The following is a 20084-nucleotide window of genomic DNA, read 5'->3' on the forward strand; positions in this document are numbered from 1 at the left end:
ACATTTCTGTCACTCTGAATCTGCAGAGCTTTCCAGTTGACTGATTCTGGCTGAGTCTAGTAGCAGTTTACTGGTAGTCTTATTTGGGACAAGCCTACAGAGGTGTTCCTCAGACCCAAACCCAGATCGGGAACTTGTAGAGCTCAGACCAGGAGGGCAGGGATCAGAATTTGCCCTCAATCAAACTATTTTGGGAGCCCTGGAAGCTCTCAGGTGCCCAGCCTCAGCTGTCTCTGAGATCCTTACTTGCTAGGTGGCACAATGGAGTCAAAAAGACCTGAGTTCAAATCTAGACTCAAACACTAGCTATGTGACCCTGGGGAAGTCACTTAACATCTTCCTCATCTGTGAAACAGGGATAATAATAGCATCTACCTCCTAGGGTTGTTGTTAGGATAAAATAAGATAATATTGTAAAGTGCTTTGCAAGTCTTAAAATGCTATATAAATACTAGTTATCATGGAATAACACAACACTTAAGAAAGCAGCAGTGACACCTTAGCTCAGCCCAGACATTCCTTCCAAAAGTTCACAGCATATAACATAAAGTCCAAAGTCAGGAAGTAGGTTAGAAGAATGAACAAACAAAAAAACCCCATTCCATTATAAAAAACTATTATGATGGTGAGGACACTCAAGATACAGATTCAAGAGAGTGATTCTAAAACATTTACAAAGCCTCAAAGACAAAGATAGCTTGGGCACAAATTCACCTAGAATTCCTAGAAGAGGTAAAACAGGAGTTTAAAAAAGTTTTTAAAAATTTATAAATGAAGTGAAAATAATAGAAGAATAAACTGAAAACAAATAAGAGTTATGATAGTAAGAATTGGAAAGGGGATTAATAGCTTGGCACAACATTACTCAAGTTATAAAACCTTACTCAAGCAACAAATTCCCTGAAAACCAGAAAGGATCAAATAGAAACTAATGACTCCATGAGAAAATAAGAACTATTAAAAGAAAGTCAAAAGACTGAAAAAATAGAAGAAAATGTAAGGTATCTTATTTAAAAAAATTGATCTGGAAAACAGATTGAGCAGAGAGAATTTAAGAATCATTGGACTACCTGAAATATATGACCAAAGAAAGAAAGAAAGAAAGAAACTAGACACAACATGTCAAGAAATCACAAAAAGAAAACTGCTTATGTCTCTCAGAACCAGAGGGCAAAATGGAAATAGAAAGATTTCACTGGGCACATCCTGAAAGAAACTCCGGAATAAAAACTTCCAGGAACATTATAGCCAAAATCCAGAGTTTCCTGCTCAAAGAAAAGAATATGGCAAGCAGCAACAAAGAACTCAAATACAGAGGAGTCAGAGTCAGGATTATACAAGATTTAGCAGCAAACCATAATAAAGAAGGGAGTGGGGGAGTTTGGAATATGATGTTCCAGAAAGCAAAGTATATAGGCTTAAAACCAAGAATAACTTACTCAGCAAACCTGAATGTAATTCTACAGGAGAAAAATTGGATCTTTAGTGAAATAGAGGACTTCCAAGCATTTCTGTTGAAAAACCAGAGCTGAAGAACTAAAGAAGATAAACTGTTTAATATGGGGAGAGATACATGTGTCCCCTCAGAACCCTATGGTCATCAAAGGTAATAGAGGGAGTCTACTAGATAGAGGGCCTGGGAATAAGTAGTTCTGTTCTGTTTTGATTTTCTTAAAAGAAGAATGAAAAGAGAGGGGAAGAAGAATGTAATAGGAGGGAAAAAGGATGGGGAAAATATCTCACGTAATTGGAGAATGCAAGTGTAAGTCTATACAAATAAAAAGGGAGGGGTAGGGAGAACCTTGCTCTCATCTGAAATGGTCAAAGGAGTGACAAATACCCATCACACACACACACACACACACACACACACACACACACACACAGGTACAGAAATATATTTCACTCAACAAGAAAACAGAAAAGAAAGGGAAGAAAGGAAAGGGGGAAATAAATGGAAGGGTAGATTAAAGTGGGGGATTAGTCTTAAGCAAAGCAAACTCTAAGGATGTACTCAATATTTATAGCAGCTCTTTTTGCAGGGGGTGTCCATCAATCAGAGAATGGCTGAATGAGTTGTGGTATATAAATATGACAATGCTATTTTGCTATAAAAAATGATGAAAGGCAAGGTTTCAGAGAAGCCTGGGAAGATTTATATGAACTGATGTAGAATGAAGTGAGCAGAAACAGAACAATTTATATAATGACAGCCATATTGTAAAGACATTTTTGAAAAACTTAAAAACTTTGATCAGCCATGATTCCAGAGGACTCATGATGAAACATGCTACCTGACTCTTGCTAGAAAGGTGATGGACTCAGAGTGCACACTGAGACTTTTTTTGGACATACCTGATGTAGGAATTTGACTATATGTGTTTATAGCAAGGTTTTTTTCTTCTTTCTTTTTCATTGGGGGGGAAGAGGGGATATGTGAGGGAGAGAAGGCTAAATTTTTACTGAAAAAAAACCATTTAGTTAAAAACCCCAAAGTTAACCTTTCTCTTGATTCTTGGGGATCCTGGCCCTTTGTCCTTGCTTATCATCCCTGAAGAGTGGGATGAAAAAACTGATGCTTAAGATACCAAAAGAGGCAGGTGAGGTCTGTACCCCTCTCTTCCAACTACATATAACCTAACAATGAGGCTTGGTTACTCCTGCTACCCCTTTTTCTCATTCCTATTCATGAAGTGGGAACAAACCTGCTTAGTCACACTTGGGTTGACTAAGCTCCTGCCCTCACTTGCCTTTCCTCTTTGGGGTAAGTTTCCACCCAGGGATTGGCATTAATGTCCCCCATCAGTAGACTGAAGCAAGAGGTCCCCAGGATTTTTCCTTTCCAATGAAAATAATGACAGAGTGGAGGGTAGCTGGGTACAGTAGGTGGTGAATCTCAGTCACCACCAATATTCAACATCTGAGGGCCTCCTGGACTAGCCAAGCCTGAGCTGTACCTAGTTAGCAAGAGCAAATAGTTAAAATAGTAAATTGCCATCCCCAGGGATGATTCTGAACCCCTACCCTTACACTGGTGTCCCAGTCTCTGCCTACTCCATTACCCTCCCCAAGTGTGTCTTTGATATGTTGTCTCAAGCAAAAATTCTGATTTATGAGTAGAAGGACCCATTTGGTTATGGTTTCATGATAAAGAAAAGAGAATTCATTCCTTACTCCCTGCTAAAGTTATGCTATAAAGTTCAATTCACAATTAATAGCTTATTATGCTCAGTACTTGTAGATGACACAAGGGACAATGGAAAGATTCACGGTGATTGTAAACAGGTTTTGGCATATTACCAATGGTAGAGAAGTGGCATACAACACACCACCCGGGAAATGCATGATCACAAAAAGGAAGTGAGACAGTCCAGTATAAACAACGAGAGGATAGATTGGCAATCTAAGCATCCCTGGAACATTCAATTGGTTCTCATGAGATATTAAGAGAAACAGAGGAAGGCCTTCAGTACATTGTCAGACCTGTGTTTGAGGAATATCACTTTGGCAGCTGTATGGGGATAGATCAAAGAATGAAGAGGCTTGAAGAAAAAAGAGCAATTAGGAAAATAATGCAATAGTCCAGGCAAGAGGTGATAAAGGCCTAGACTCAAATGATGGCTATGTAAGTAGAGAGAAGTGGACAAATATGAAGCACGTTGTGGAGGGAGAAGCTATAAACCTTGGTAACTGGCTGGATAAGGGCGATGAGACAGAGTGAAGAATCCATGATCATTCCAAGATTGTGAAATGGACAGAGGGTGGTACTATCGATTGAAATAGAGAAACTCGGTATAAGGGTGGGTTTGGGGGGAGAGGTAATAAATTCATGTTCAGTCTGAGATGTCTACAGAATATCCAGTTGTAAATGTCCAATAGGTGACTGGTGATGTTGGATTTGTGGATATGTCGATCTGTGAGTCATCTGCATAGAAATGATAATTGAACCCACTGGGGAGATGAGAAAGGGGCCCAGGGCAGAGCCTTGGGGAATAGCCGAAGTCAAGGGTAGGATATGGTTGATGGATGGGTCAGCAAAGGAGATGAAGGAGAAAGAGTCTTCATAGAAAAGATGGCGCTTGAACCAGGTCTTGAAAGAAGATGACTTGTTGAGTGGAGAAGGGAGATTGCTATAGTTTTTTTTTTTGAAGGAAAGGATGCACGAAGCTACGTACTTGAATGATAGTTACTGCCAGTAAGAGAGAAGGTAAAAGATCAATAATAGGAAAGTTGATATTACAAATATAACCAAACCTGCAAAGAGAGGAGCAGAGAAGACATCCAAATGTTTTTCAGATTCACCAAAGCCACCTGGGATTTTTTTTTTAGGTTTATCCCCTGTTGGGTTTATTCTATAATTGTTACTCCTTCTTTCCTAGGGGTCAGTTTTCTGTAGGACTCCTAGAATGATGACATATGGACTTTCCCTTAACTAGCCAGTAAACATTTTTACTGTAACCTTCTTTTTGGGGGGTGAGTAGAGCTGATACAACATGCCCATAAAGGCTTATGATGAGATAAGTGTAATTATGAGGGTAAAAAATACACTATCAGGACCACAAGCTGACTATACTCCAATGTAGTCAAGAGGCAGAAATTTCAGTGCAGTGAGTCAATGTCCTGGCTCTTTAGGCAGAGAAGAAAATAGCAAGTGTTGGGTCTGGTGGATTTGGTGAGAGCAGGACAGCTCTGTAGGTAAATAATGATGCCTTTGATCCAAAGAACAAGTGGGATAAGAAATTATGAACCACCACAGCAATATTGATTTCCAGAAGTTACCATATAATGTGGTCATCATTCTGAGTAATATTCTACCAGGAAAACTAGGAACTCACCATCATTTGTATTAGTCACCATACTTAGCTCAGAAATTCTGGCTGGGGAGAGGAGAATTGGGTGAAAATGTCCTTGGAATTTCATAGCTGGTCCTAAAGAAGGAACATATTTCAGAGAGTTCAGATTTTCGCATAAAATGATGTAGTGGGAGGCAAAATGAGCTTTTAGTTCTTTTTCATTTTTTTTCCTTAGTTAACAAATTTCATCATTACAGAATAAGTAGGTATCAGGGATCTCAGCTGCCCTTGGAATTAAGACTCTTGAAGTTACAGTTATCCCTTCAACATCACGACTTTTCTCACTGCAATTTTGATATACGGCAGGTCAGCACAAGAAATTAAATAGGAGTTTTTTGGGGAGTTTTGGGGAAGCTGTAGACAACATGCGAAGGCCAGCAGACAACACAGAAAAAGTTTAGAAACTCAAGAATGCTTAAAATATATCTATAGTATTGTATCATATCAACATATTTTATCTTTTAATAGCATAATAATTCAGACTTCTTCCCTGATACGATGGGAGGGCCAAAAAATTTTATGTGGATTTTCCAGATTGCAGGGGCGCTGTGCCTCTAACTACTGTGCTGTGGAAGGGATAACTGTAAAGCTATCTTTTAATACTTAGGACTTGTGTGACCATGAACAAATCACTTAATGAGCTCAGCTATAAAATGGGCATCATAATACCTATACTACTCACCTCACCAGGTTGCTGTAAGGAAAGTGCTATGTAAATTTTAAAGGCTACATGAATGTAGAGCTCTTTTTTTTTGTTGTTGTTGTTATTGGGCTCGGTCTACTCACCCACTGAGGTGTTCCCCACGACAAGAGGACTTTTAGGGTACTTCACTTTCAGCTCCAAGAGTTCCTTTAGGGTTACAGGGGAAATCCAAGTAATCCTTTCACCATAGAAAGTTAGAGTTTCTTTATTGGGATCTTCTGCCATTCTCTGTGGGAAAACAACATGCAGGGGATAGTGCCTTTCTAATTAGATCATAAAATCAGTGATCCTCTATAGAGAACAATTTCAGGAACTCGACGGCCCTGCAGCACCTCTGATAGTTGTTCTCTGAAATTCAACCTCCAGAATTTCATGCTTTGAGCTTTGAATCTCCCACTGTTTTCAGAGGGCTGAGATTTAAGGGGGCAGGAGGTGGAAGCTACAGAGGGGACAGGCAGCTGTTTGATTAAGGAGATAAGTCATCAGACTGAAGGCCCTGGAGACCAAGCTTTCAAGGGCTTCATAGCTTTGCTTGGGGATACACAGCTCAGCAAGGGTCCAGTGAGAGAACCTCTATGAAAGAATGCTAAAAGACGATGCTTCTGTCGGCCAACAAGCATTTAATTAAGTGCTTACTGTGTGCCAGGAACCATGCTAAGTGCTAGAGATTCAGGGAAAGGCAAAATAGTACCTCCCCTCAATGAGCTCATGTTCTAATGGGGGAGACCATGTGCAAACAATTATGTACAATGATTTACATAAAGGGCAAATTGAAGGTAATCTCCCCTTAAAAATTTTTTTTTGAAACTGAAATAAATTTTAATAGAAAAAATGAAGACAGCGATTTATAGCTTAAAAGAGGCAGTTCCATTTGGGGAAAATCAAAGGTTGTGTTTTAAGAGAAATTACAGCTTGTACACTAAAATTAAAAAATTTTATTAAAACTTAAAAATGAAATGGTTACCAAGGTAATGCAGATCAAGAGCTCAAAGGTAAAGGGTTACACATCATTAAAAAGAAATCCTAATCTGCATTAATGTCCAGCAGGGACTCTCTTTTGCTAAACTTGAACATTTTGGTAAACATTCGAGTAGCTTTTTTAGAAAAAGATTTTTACATAAAAGATTTTATATGACATTTTTGTGATTTTTATATTTTTATATGATTGCTGTCCACATGATCATCTTTCTGCTCATTTTTGGCAGTCTTTTCCCCTCTAAGCATCTCTATCTCCTCTTCCTTCTTTCTCTCTTCCTCCTCCTCCTCCTCCTCTTCCTTCTTTTTTTCTCCTCCCTCTCTCCCATCACCCTCCTCTTCTCCTAGAGGTAATCTCCAAGGGAAGGCTCCAGCATTGAGGTGCACAGGGAAAGCCCTCTTGTAGAAGAATTTGAGCTGAGACTTGAAGAAAGCCAAGGAAGCCAAGAAGAGGAAATGAGGAGGAAAAGCATAGTGGAACTTCCAGGCAGTGAAAAGGCAGGGAGCCAGGAGATGGACTGGTGTATATATATGGAAGGAACAACAAGGAAGCCAGTGTCCATCACTGGATTGTAGTGTGTAGAGGGGAGTAAAGTGTAAGTAGACTGGAAAGGTAGGAAAGAGTAGAAAAGGATTTTTAAGGTCAAACAGAGGATTTTATATTTAATCCTGGAAGTAACAGGGAGCTATTAGAGTTTATTGAGTAGGGGAGTGAAATGGTCACATCAGGACTTTAGGAAGATCACTTTGGCAAACAAGCCAAATTCCCTTAAAAACACACTTAGGTATCATCCTGTTCTCTTTCTCTCTCCCCATACACACACACACACACAGACACGTATATAAATATATACTTGTATTTCAAAAAAATTAATTTTATTTGTATTTTATGCACTTTATGCACTTAAAAATATTATTTGGAAAAGGGTTCCACAGGCTTTGCTAGGCAGCTGAAGGTGAAGATCCTCTGTTAAAGGCTTCTGAATAGAACAACAGCCTGCCCTTGGTGAGCTACAAAGCATGGCTATTTATAAATTTATGATATTATCAATTGCACAGGCAGATAAATGAGATTGGTTTCATTCAACTGAATATGCCATGGTGATAGGTAAGTAGAAAAGAGAAAAGTAACACATCTTACCAAGAGTTCTGGGGGGAAAATGAGATCCTGGGTTGGATCCAAGGGCTGGAACTCCTCTTTTGCGTATAGTTGGGTGCAGATCTTCTAAAAGAAAGCAAAGTTGAGGCATTTCAATCTAGGTCTATGGGAAAGAAGTTCTTACCCTAAGCAGGCAAAATGAGAGTTGCAAAGAAATCTCCAATTTCCTTACTAGAAGAGAAAGTTCAAAGTCTCAGTGGGACTTTACAAAACAAATGCATTTTAGATGAGAAACTTGATAGTAATAATACCTAGCATTTATATAGTGTTTTAAGATTGCAATACACATCTCTTGAGATCCTCACAATAACCCTGGGAAGTAGATGCTATTATCCACATTTTGCACATGAGGAAACTGAGGCAGATTGGTTAAGAAAATTGACCAGGGTCGTGTAGCTAGGAAGTGCCTGAAGCCTGATTTAAACTCAGGTCTTCTTGACTCCAGGTCTGATGTTCTATCTATTTTTATCTCCACATTGCATGAAACTTCCTAAATGTAAAAGAGGTGAGGATCAGAATATGAACTTGTAACGATCAATAGAAAAATCAAAACTAACAGTGGCACTTTTCAGCTCTGGGTCCACCTTCTCCTCTGTCACCAACTTGTAAGCAATAACTATAAACAAATGGGGCAGCTAGTTGGTGCCATAGTACATAAAACCCTGGGGACTGGAGTCAGAAAGACTCATCTTCTTAAGTTCAAATCTGACCTCAGATACTTACTAGCTACGTGACCGTAGCCAAGTCACTTAATCCGTTTTGCCTCAGTTTCTTCATCTGTCAAATGAACTGGAGAAGGAAATGGCAAACCACTCTAGTATCTTTGCCAAGAAAACCCCAAATAGGGTCATAAAGTGTCTGACGCTACTGAACAACAACAAAATAAACAAATGGGGGGAGGGGAAGTAACTCACATCATTTTTCTGATGAGATGATGAAGTTTGATTTTCTTCTTCATCCAAACAACATTTCCCTGTTCCCTTCATTTGACAGCAGTTTGACTCCTAAAAAAGAGTGAAATCCTGAGAATCATTTATGTATCTAAATGGGTTCATCTTTAAGAAAACCAAGCAATTTATAATACAGGAATAAATTTGCTTAGCTTCTTCTTCTGTAGGAGAACCCATAATCAAAATGACAACCATGAGGGAGGTCTTTCTATTGAAAAATGTAGGAAACTAGCTTTTTATATTTCATAGAACTTATCTTTCTTCTTCCCTTTCTTTCTCCTTCCCTCTCTTCATTTCTCTCTTTCCTCCCTCCCTCCTTCCCTTTTTTTCCTTCCTTCATGGGGGTGGGATCTGAACCCCAAAAAAGGAAGAGTCCCTGGACTTTCCCACATACCCCAGATCCCTGGTGTTCTCCTGAGGCATTGCTCATCCCAGTAATCCTTTCAACTGTTCTTTCATTGTGGCCCTCCATTTTCTGTTACCTCCGGACCACCCCAGGCTATTTGCCACTCTTTAATCCCATCCAAATCTTCCCACAATCTTTTTCCCTGTGAAAAACATTAGCCTTGTCTCTATCAAATGCACAGACTCACTAGGAATCTTGCCTAGCCCAACTGGTGTTTTAATAAACTAGTTGGACAGAAAGAAGGCTTGAGTGGTCAAATTCTTTCCTGGCAGTTCCGTGCCCTTTGCCCTTGCATTTTGGGGTTCCCAAGACCCCTACACTGCAACACTTCCTTCCATCCTTCCTTCCTTTCTTTTTCTTTCTTTCAACAATAAAAGTTTTACAGATCTTTATTTTTATAAACATTTGAGGGAAGCTCGTTATACATGAGTGACTGGGTGCAGCTAATGAATTTTAACACAGTCATTCCTTTCTTCTTTTTCCTGTTTTGTAACTACTCACCTCATATACACTTCTGCAAAATGTTCTCCCCTGAACACCTTCTGCCTCTGCCCATAGCTTACCCCTCTGCTCAAGTGATTATCACTACCCCATTCTGAATTCTTTTCAGGGTATGACTTCCCCCCAAACCAGGACAAATAGGACCTAACCTATTATGTAAAATTAATCTTTTGGAAGAGATAATGGACTGTTCAGAGTTAGTGTGAATTATTCTTATAGAAAGAAACCAGCTTTGGATCAACTCAAAAAGTATTTTTCTTTGTCGGGGCTCTTCCTTCTGTGGGAGAATTGTTTTCTGCCTTTGAAATATCTTTGGGGCTTATTAGCTGCATGGTAAGTAGTAGAATGTAAGCTCCATGATGGGAGAGACTGGTTCCTAGTCTCTTGCACATAGTAGGTGCTTAATATGTTTGTTTAATTGAATTGCCTAGATTTGAGTGGTAGGGATCTCTAGCCATGCTTCTGACAGCATCTATGCTGCCATCACGCCCAAGTCTGTCCCTAAAAAGGCTATAATATCCATACCTAGGTTTTTCTCCAGAAGGAAGACAATCTTAAATTTTCTTTATTTCTATTCCTCATCAAGTACTCTATTTCCACTATGGTTCAACCCACTGTTTAATGAGACTCTCAAGCTGTAAATACCATGGCCCCATTTAGTGACATTGGCCTGACCTAAGAAAACTTGACAGGGCTGTTTGGAGTTCCCAAGGGCCCCAGGGCTTTGCCAGCACCCCAGGCACCTGTAGAGACAGCTCTGCCTCATTTCTGAGGAGCAGCACCTACTTCCTGCCACATTTGTCCCTTTGCATTAACAAAGGAGCTTAATGCCAGAATAGAGAACATTGGCCCCCTTCCTAGAATCACACATCAATGTGCTGTTGTGTAGACCTGCTGAGTTCTACTGGATCTTGAAATCCAGTTCCTGCTCCCCTTTTCTGGATTCCATTTCCCACCTGTGTCCTTTGTGCCTTTGAAGTGATCCCTGGACATTTCCTCTGTGCTCAGATAGGTTTCTGTTTGTTCTTGTCTACCTGTTCTGGGTCTCTGGCCATACATCCTATGTGGGTTCCACTCACTTCTGGTTCCCTCCATGTGATCCCAGGCCCTTGGATAACAATGGTGAACAATCTAACTAAACTTTACATCTTGCCTGCTCCTTCTTAATTAGCCTGGTATTCAGAGCTAGTCTTCTTTCCGTGTCCAATCTTATAGGAACAGAGATTCCTCTCCTGGTTCTGCCCTTAACTTGCTATATGACATTGAGTAATTCACATTTTCTTCTGGACTTAACTCTCTGGGCAATGAGGGAGCTGGACGAGATTATCTTTCAGGTCCCTTTTGGTTCCGACATTCTGTGCTCCTGGGAATCTGTACCTGACCCCTAGTTGTGATCTTTTACTTATAGAATGTATCATTCAGTATAATCTGGGGGCCTGACCTGGGTACAGACTTGGCTTCCTTAGCTCAGTCCCACTAACCAAGCACTAATGAATCCCCATATTGGTTATAATATCAGTTCATTTTCCTTTGGCCCTTTTGATGGGTCCAACATTTCACTCTGATAAAATGTGCTACCTGCCCTCAGCAAACTAGTAAAGTGCCAATGAATCAGCATAAGGAATTGATTTGTCTATTTTAGCATCTAAACAACCCTAGATTTTCCATCCTTTCCACGTGGGTTATCTTTTCTAGACCTTGAGCAACTGATTATTATTTGTGCCCAATCTTCAGACTATTCCCCCTCCCCATAAGTCTCCTACTTACAGCACAGAAAGTTTTGCTGCTTTCTAGAATTGAGCGATATCCAGTGCAGCGGCATAGATTGCCTGAAAATAGATAAAATACAATTTATAAATGGATTTTTTTAAAAGAGCCTTATCTAGAAACTTAGAGCTGATGACTTTTTACCAGGATTTTTGAAGTCAGAAAATAAGATTTTAATTATGATTTTTATCCAATTACTGATTTTTTTCTCTAATCAGAACAAAAAAGTATTCTCTCTTCTCTTAGGATCACAGATTTAGAGTTGGAAGGGACCTTAGAGGTCAAGTAACCTGATATCATCTATTCAAATCAACATATCAATGATAATTCAGTAAATGCTTATTATATGCAAAACTCTGCCTGTGGTGCTGGTAATGGGGTATGGGACCAAACCGAGACCTTTGCCCCTCATCCCAAAAAGAATTTGGGTCCTATTTGTCTATGGGCCCCAAAACCCTTAAACTTTCCTAGAACTCACTTACTTGGTCAAAGAAGTCTCAAGTGGTTGCTTGAGGCTATAATCTACTCAACTGGCCTTTCCTTATCTGTCTGGGCCCAATCTCCCAATTCTTTGTTATCCTAATTAAACCTAGCCCTCTATTGTCTCGGATGACCATTCAACCTCCCAGACATTCCCACTGGGATTGTCCCAGAGACCTACCCTTAGTCACCTCAGCTTCAAGATCCTCCCTAAACTCCTCCTCCAGTACTGGCCATTCCTGTCAAGACACCCCTTCTCCCAACCCCCCAGTCACCCCCAAACTACTTGACCACTCCCAGATCCCTCCCATAGTCTTTCTGTATATAAAATCCTTCCTGGCCGCCATTTAGGGGCTGAGACTTCCTCTTGCCCATTTGTCTTTACAGGTGTCACAAAAGGTCAGATTCCTTAAGAGTTTAACTAGATGGCTGATCTTTAATAAACTTTGTATCTGGCTGAAAGAAGTCTTGGGTTGGATTTTTTCATGCAGGACCCTCATGTCGTGATTTTGGGGTCTAAGCACCCCTAACATCTAAACCTCAGCATTAGAACAAAAAAGTATTCTCTCTCCTCTTAGGATCACAGATTTAGAGTTGGAAGGGACCTTAGAAGTCATGTAACCTAATATCATCTATTCAAATCAACGAGTCAATGATAATTGAGTAAATGCCTACTATGTGCAAAGCTCTGCCTGTGGTGCTGGGGATACAGAGACAAAATAATAATAATAACAAAACTAGCATTTCCATAGTCCCTTAAGGTTTGTGGAACACTTTACACATGGTATCTCATTTGGACCTTACAACAACTTTGTAATGTAGAGGCTATTATTATACCCATTTTTAAATGAGGAAATGGGGTCTGGGAGGGATTAAGTGACTGCCCAGAGACACTTAGCTGGTAAGTGTGAGAAGAAAGATTTCTATTTAGGTTTCCCTGAATCTAAGGCCAGCACTCTATCCACTGTGCCACAAATAGTTCTGGCCCTCAAGGAGTTTACTTTCTAATTGTGAAAACAACAATTACACATATATACATGAAGTAGGGTCCAGGGCTCTTCTAAGACAGTGGGCTCACACAAACCTAGTCTAATATTGGGTCTTGAGTCTAAAAGAGTCAATTTATCTTCTTTTGGCTTATTATCCCAACTTGGGTTAATCCATGAAAATTTTCAGATGAAAACAAGCATAGCTAATGTCCAAGACACCTCAATGTAGGTAGCAGAAGCACCTGCCATTAAAAAAAACCTTTTTTTATTTAACATTTTATTTTTTCCCAATTACATGTAAAAACAATTTTTAACATTTGTTTTTTAAAATTCTGAGTTCCAAATTCTCTCTCTCCCTTTCCCCCTCCTTGAGAAGGCAAGCAATTTAATATGCATTATACATGCAAAACATATTTCCGTATTAGTCATATTGTGAAAGAAAATACAACCTCCTCTCCCAGCCCCCCAAAAAACAAACAAAAAAAACCCACTCAAGAAAAATGAATTAAAAATAGTTTGCTTCAATCTGCATTCAGATTCAATCAACTCTTCCTCTGGAGGTGGACAGCATTTTTCCTTCTAAGTCTTTTGGAATTGTCTTGAATCATTGTATTGCTGAGAATAGCTAAATCATTCACAGTTGATTATCATACAATATAAGCACCTGCCATCTTGCCAAATTTTAGATAATACACTAGAGACACATTAGGTTAAAAAAAAGACTTTTAAAAATCTGACAAAGTTCAGACAAGAGATAATATCAATGCATAAAACTATTAAGTAATCTGACTTCTTGTTTCTTGTTTCTTCCTCTGCTGGTACTGCTCAAATGAGATAATATTTGTAAAGCACTTAGCACAGGGCCTGGCACATAGTAGGCACTTTATTTTTTAAAAATTTTAATATAAATTTATTTATTTTTAGTTTTCAATATACCCTTCCACAAGTTTTTGAGTTCCAAATTTTCACCCCAGCTCCCCCCACCCCAAGATGTCATGCATTCTGAATATCCCTTCCCCTACTTTGTCCTCTCTTCTGTCTCTCTCCCCTTCTCTTACCCCCTTCCCCTTCTATTTTCCTGTAGGGCAGGATAGACTTCTGTACCCCATTTCCTATATTTATTTCCCAGTAGCATGGGAAAACATTTTTTTTAAACATATGTTTTTAAAACTTTAGGTTTCAAATTTTCTCTCTTCCTCCCTCCCCACCCACCCTCATTGAAAAGGCAAGCAACTCAATATAAGTTGTACATGTGCAGTTATGCAAAACACGTCCATAGTAGACATGTTGTGAAAAACTAACTCTATTTCCCTTAATCCTATCCTGCCCTCCCATTTATTCTATTCTTTCTTTTGACCCTGTCTCTCCTCAGAAGTATTTCCTTCTGATTAACCCCTTTCCCAATCTGCCCTCCTCTCTATCATCCCCCTGCTCTCTTGTCCCCTTTCTCCCCCTTTTTCCTGTAGGGTAAGGCAGATTTCCATACCCACTTGAATGGTATGTTATTCCCTCCTTAAGCCAAATCCTATGAGAATAAGATTCACTCATTCCCTCTCACCTTCCCTTGTTTCCCCTTCCACTGTAAGAGACTTTTCTGGTTTTTTTTGTGAGATAATTTACCCCATTCTACCTCTCCCTTTCTTCTTCTCCGAGTATAATCCTCTCTCATCCCTTAATTTTATTCTCCAGATATGACCCCTTAATCTTCAACTCACCCTGTGCCCTCTATCTATCTATCTACATATACATACATATAATTTTTTTCCTCCAACTACCCTGATACTGACAAAGGTCTCATGAGTTATAAATATCATCTTTCCATGCAGGAATGTAAACAGTTCAATCTTAATAAGTCTCTTATGATTTCTCTTTCCTGTTTACCTCTTCATGTTCCACTTGAGTCCTGTATTTGAAAGTCAAATTTTCTATTCAGCTCTGGTCTTTTCATCAAGAATGCTTGAAAGTCCTCTATTTCACTGAATGACCATTTTTTCCCCTGAAGGATTATACTCAGTTTTGCTGGGTAGGTGATTCTTGGTTGTAATCCTATCTCCTTTGCCCTCTGGAATATTATATTCCATGCCCTGCGGTCCTTTAATGTAGAAGCTGCTAAATCTTGTGTTATCCTGATTGTGTTTCCACAGTACTTGAACTGTTTCCTTCTGGCAGCTTGTAATATTTTCTCCTTGACCTGGGAACTCTGGAATTTGGCTACAATATTCCTAGGAGTTTTCCTTTGGGGATCTCTTTCAGGAGGAGATCTGTGGATTCTTTCAATTTCTATTTTGCCCTCTGGTTCTATATCAGGGCAGTTTTCCTTGATAATTTCTTGAAAGATGATGTCTAGGCTCTTTTTTGATCATGGCTTTCAGATAGTCCAATAATTTTTAAATTCTCTCTCCTGGATCTATTTTCCAGGTCAGTTGTTTTTCCAATGAGATATTTCACATTGTTTTCTAATTTTTCATTCTTTTGGATTTGTTCTACTGTGTTGATTTCTCATAAAGTCACTATCTTCCAATTGCTCTATTCTAATTTTTAAGGAAGTATTTTCTTCAGTAAGCTTTTGGACTTCCTTTTCCATTGGCCAATTTTGCTTTTTAGGGCATTTTTCTCCTCATTGGCTTTTTGGACCTCTTTTGCCATTTGGGTTAGGCTATTTTTTAAGGTGTTATTTTCTTCAGTATTTTTTTGGGTCTCCTTTAGCATCACTCTCAGTTTTTCCTCTACTTCTCTAACTTGCTTCTCAAAATGTTTTTGAGCTCTTCCATGGCCTGGGACCAATTCATATTTTTCTTGGAGGCTTTGGATGTAGGGCTTTGACTTTGTTGTCTTCTTCTGGTTGTACATTTTGGTCTTCTTTGTCACCAAAGTAAGATAATATAGTCTGACTCTTTTTGCGCTGCTTGCTCATGTTCCCAGCCAATTACTTGAGTTTTAAACTCTTTGTTAAGGTAAGAGTCTGCTTCCAATGTGGAGAATGTACTGTCCCAAGCTTGGGGGGTTTGTACAGCTGTTTTCAGAGATACTTGTAGGGACCTGTAAATTTTCAGTTCTTCCAAGGTGGTATGATAAGGGGCAAGGTGTTTACTCCTTTCCTGGCCTGCGACTACAAGTACTCCTTTCTGTCCTGTAACTGTGATGAGGGGATCCTCTCCGCAACCACTACAAGCTCCACCAAGCCAGTGCTCCTCCTCACCCCAGCACCGCTGCCCAGAACTGTGGCCCAGATCCAAACATGGGCAAAGCAAGAGATTCCTGCCTCAGCACTGGCAAAGAGATCCCTGCAGTCCCTCTCTGATCAGCCACTGGATTCCCCCTCAGTCTGTGGGCCAGAAGTTCGGGAAGCAGCTGCCCCCTCACAGGGCCATGCTCTTGGGGAATGGAGCTGAAACCCTGCCTTCCTTTCTCAGGCACCGACAGAAACAGACTTTTCCCACTGACTTTCTAATTTTGTCTTTGGATTGGCGGATTGAGGAGTCTGGAAACCTCCACAGATGCCCAAGATTCAGTCCTCTGAGGCCCGCTCCAGGTTTGCTGCAGCCTGTGCGCCCACTCTGGGGCCTGTGCACCCACGCGTGCTGTGCTGCACTCCCAGCCCGGTGCAATACACCTTTCTGATCAATCATCCAGGTTGTCTTGGGCTGGAAATTTGTTTCACTCTGTCTTTTTGTGGGTTCTGCTGCTTCAGAATTTGTTTAGGGCCATTTTTTATGAGTATTTGGAGGGGTTTGGAGGAGAGCTCAAGCAAGTCACTGCCTTCACTCTGCCATCTTGGCTCCACCTCCCTAGTAGGCACTTTATAAATGTGTATTCCCTTCCCTCTTTCCAAGATCAACAATGATTTCTCAGTTCCCAAAATTCAATGGTGTTTTCTCAGTCCTCATCCTTCTTAGTCACTCCCTCCTTCTGCATGGTCTTTTCATTTCTGGCTAGTTCTCAGTCATCATTCTCATTGATTTTTCAACAGTATTTGACATTGTTGATCCTCCTGGATGTTCCCTCCTGCCTTAGCTCCCATGACATTACTATCTCTTGTTTCTTCTATTTGTTTGAGTATGCCTGCTTAGCTGTGTAAAAAAATGTTTGGCCTGTTTCTCCTATCCCCTCAGTGTGAATGTCTCACAAGGCTCAGTCTCTTCCTGTCTCTATGCTTTTATTCATAGTGACCTCATTTTATCCCATTAGTTTAATTATTATCTCTTTACAGATGATTCCTAAAATCTACATATCTAGTCCCAAATTTTTACCTTCGTTCCAATTCCACGTTCCCAACTGCTTGCAAGACATCCACTCGGATGACCTACCAGCATTTTGTTCAGGTGGTGCGGTATAAAGAGTGCTGGACTTAGAGTTAGGAAGAACTGAGTACACATCCCACCTCTGACCCTTAATAGTTTGCATAATCCTAGGCAAATCATTTAACCTCTTCTAGCCTCAGTTGTCCAGCCCATCTGTAGAATAGAGGAATGATGGCATCTATATCACAGACTTATTGTGAAATTAACATATGTAAAGCATTTTGCAAATTGTAAAGCCTACATCTACAGGCTAACTATTCCCACTAAAATTGTCTTTCCTTCCATCTTTCTATTTCTATTGATAGCATCACTATCTTCCCACTTATCTAGGCTTGAAACCTGGGGATCATCTGGGACTCTTCTTTGCTCTTTCTCTTACTCTTTCCCCACCTCCACACAAACACTTGTTGGGTTTCACCAATTCTACATCTATAACATCTCTCAAATCGATGCCCTTCTCCGCACTCACAGTACCGCCATATTTATCTAGCCTGTGTTAACCCTCACCTAGACTATTGTCTTGGTCTCCTAACCAGTCTACCTGCCTTTAGTCTCTCCTATTTAACATCTATCCTTTGCATGACTACAAAAAAACCATTCTGATATGCAGGGCTGACCTTTTCTCTCTGGCTGAGGAACTTCCAAATGCTCTCTATCTAGCCTATAGCATAAAATACAAATGCCTTAGCCTGGCTCTTACAGACCTCTGTGATCTGGTTCCAACCCTTTCCAGACTTATTTCTATTTCTCCACTTTGTGCACAGCTAACTAGTCCTATATCTAGTCCTGCCATCTTCCCACATACTCCATGCTTGGAAGGCACTTCCTTTACATTTTCACCTGTGGAAAATCCTTTTTTTCAAAGTCCAAGTTAGGTGCTATTTCCTGTATCAAGCATTCCCTGATCTCAGCCAGATGGGAGAAATCTCTTTCTCCTCAAATTTTCTTAGACTACTTTGTCTCATTTATCCTTATTGCAATCTATGTTCATACTAATTTGTGTATTTGTCTGATTTCCCCCATTAGAATGTAAGCTCCCTAAAGGCAGAGATTATTTTGATTTATTTTTCAATTTAGTGTTCCTTGGCCTTAGCTTAGTGACTGGTGCATATTAATTACTTAATACATGTTTTTTTCAATTGAAGAACTTTGATTACAAGATCTGAATTTAGGTTTTTTTTTTTTTTAATTCCTGTATTATTCTTTCTCCACTCTCCCATTTCCTCTATACTATTCAGAATCTGTTCTTGTCTTGTCTTCCCTGTCCTAGTGCCAGGGATTGACAATTTCATTTTTTCTCTCCCGATTCCCCATAGGTAAAACGCTAGATTACAAAAGAATAATTGATCTATTTGCCATATCTTGAGGATGTTGAGTTGCTCAATAGGTTTCCCCAGATTTTCCAGTCCAGTAAAGTGCAAACATAGGCTAACAGCTGGTTGAATTCACAGGCTTATAAAGTTTGTTCCTCACAGGGTTAAATATAATAGGCTTTTTAACCTGCTCCCCAAACCCCTCATTCCTCCTTTATCTAAACCTACCTCCCAGGGCTTCAGTCAGCTGCTCTGGAGAGGGCTCTGGGTGGTTCCTCAGGAGAGTATATAAGGACATCACCATCCCTGGGGTGCAGAATCCACATTGAGTACCATGGCCTTTGGCAATCCTCTCCTGGGTTGACACATATGTAGGCACAGGATTATAAGATGTCAAGCAAGAAGATTGTTTAGAGATCATCTAGTTCAAGGCTTCCTAACCTTTTCTGTGCAATGGACTCCTATGACCATCTCGTGGTGACCCCTCATGCCCCAATGACATGTGAAACCTACATTCATAACTGAAGGAAATGCTAAATTTCAGTTAGATTTCAGTGAAAATAAAGATGTAGTACCCCCTTTCCTCCCTTCCAAGTTCTTAGACTCCATGAAATCTACTCCAGGATTCCTTAGGAGTTTGAGAACCCTAGGTCAAGAATCCCTGAACTAAGTCTAATTCTCTCATTTCATAGATGAAGATACCAATGCCCAAAGAAATGACTTTCTCAAGGTCATACAGGGAGTAAGTTGAAGCAGCTAAGCGGTGCAGTGGATACAGGCCTGGAGTCAGGAAGACCTGAGTTCAAATCCAACCTCAGACGCTTATTAGCTATGTAGTCCTGGGCAAATCATTTAACCTCTGTTTGCCTCAGTTTTTTCAATTGTAAAAAGCAGATAATAACAGCACCTTCCTTACAGAGATGTTGTGAGAATCAGATGAGATAACATTTATAAAGAGCTTAGCACAGTGCCTGGCACACAGTAGGTGCCATATGGATGCTTATTCCCTTCCCCTAGTAAGTTGACCAACCAGAATTTGGTCTAGTTGATCTAGAACAATTCTGAATTTGAACTGAGGCCCTCTGATTCCAAATCTAGGGCTTTCCTCCAAAAGTCAAGCAGGCCTTGTCATTGATTTTTTATTCAGAAAAACACAAAAACAAAAACAAACCCTCACTCTATGTGTGGTCTGAGTTCCTGGTGTTGCCAACCCTGTCTGGTTGCCACTAACACTCTCATAAGACACTGTTAAAAAATATATGTGTTATCTAATGAATCAATGGAGTATTTTAAAATTAATTGTCTCATTTCTATATGTATCTAGATTTTTATAAAGTGAGTCAAATGCTGGGAAAATGACTTTTCTTGAAAGTCCACAATGTTTTGTTGAAATCAAGAACAGAATCCACCCTTAAAGTGCAAGGATAAGTGAAATTAAACATGGATTTTTACTCTGGATTTGGAAAAGGATTAAACCAAGTTTGCTATTTGTATACTAGATGTAAATAGAAATGAAATACATCTGTAGTGTTTAATGATTTTATCTTTCCGTGGGGAATCTTTTATTTTTGAATATTTTATCTTTTTTGAATATTCATAAAGATTATACATCCTCCAGAACACAGATTTCTTTTCCATAGGGATTTCACATTGAGTTCACATTACCATACGTATTTATTAGATTAAT

General features: G+C 39.7%; 1 protein-coding gene across 1 annotated transcript in view; it reads right to left on the minus strand.

The window, feature by feature from the left end:
• The window catches only part of LOC110197327 (aldehyde oxidase 2-like), a 116462-nt gene that overhangs the window by 83424 nt on the left and 12954 nt on the right, over window positions 1–20084 (minus strand). The window contains exons 5-10 of the mRNA XM_078147662.1: window positions 18626–18752; window positions 11315–11376; window positions 8605–8694; window positions 7673–7753; window positions 5640–5784; window positions 4836–4928 (exon numbers count right to left, since the gene is read on the minus strand). Coding sequence (XP_078003788.1) covers window positions 4836–4928; window positions 5640–5784; window positions 7673–7753; window positions 8605–8694; window positions 11315–11376; window positions 18626–18752 — 598 coding nt within the window. The remainder of the gene's footprint in view (window positions 1–4835; window positions 4929–5639; window positions 5785–7672; window positions 7754–8604; window positions 8695–11314; window positions 11377–18625; window positions 18753–20084) is intronic.

This window comes from Phascolarctos cinereus, unplaced genomic scaffold (genome assembly GCF_003287225.1).
Source record: "Phascolarctos cinereus isolate Bilbo 61053 unplaced genomic scaffold, phaCin_HiC Scaffold_7;HRSCAF=346, whole genome shotgun sequence".
Taxonomy (NCBI): Eukaryota; Metazoa; Chordata; class Mammalia; order Diprotodontia; family Phascolarctidae; genus Phascolarctos; species Phascolarctos cinereus.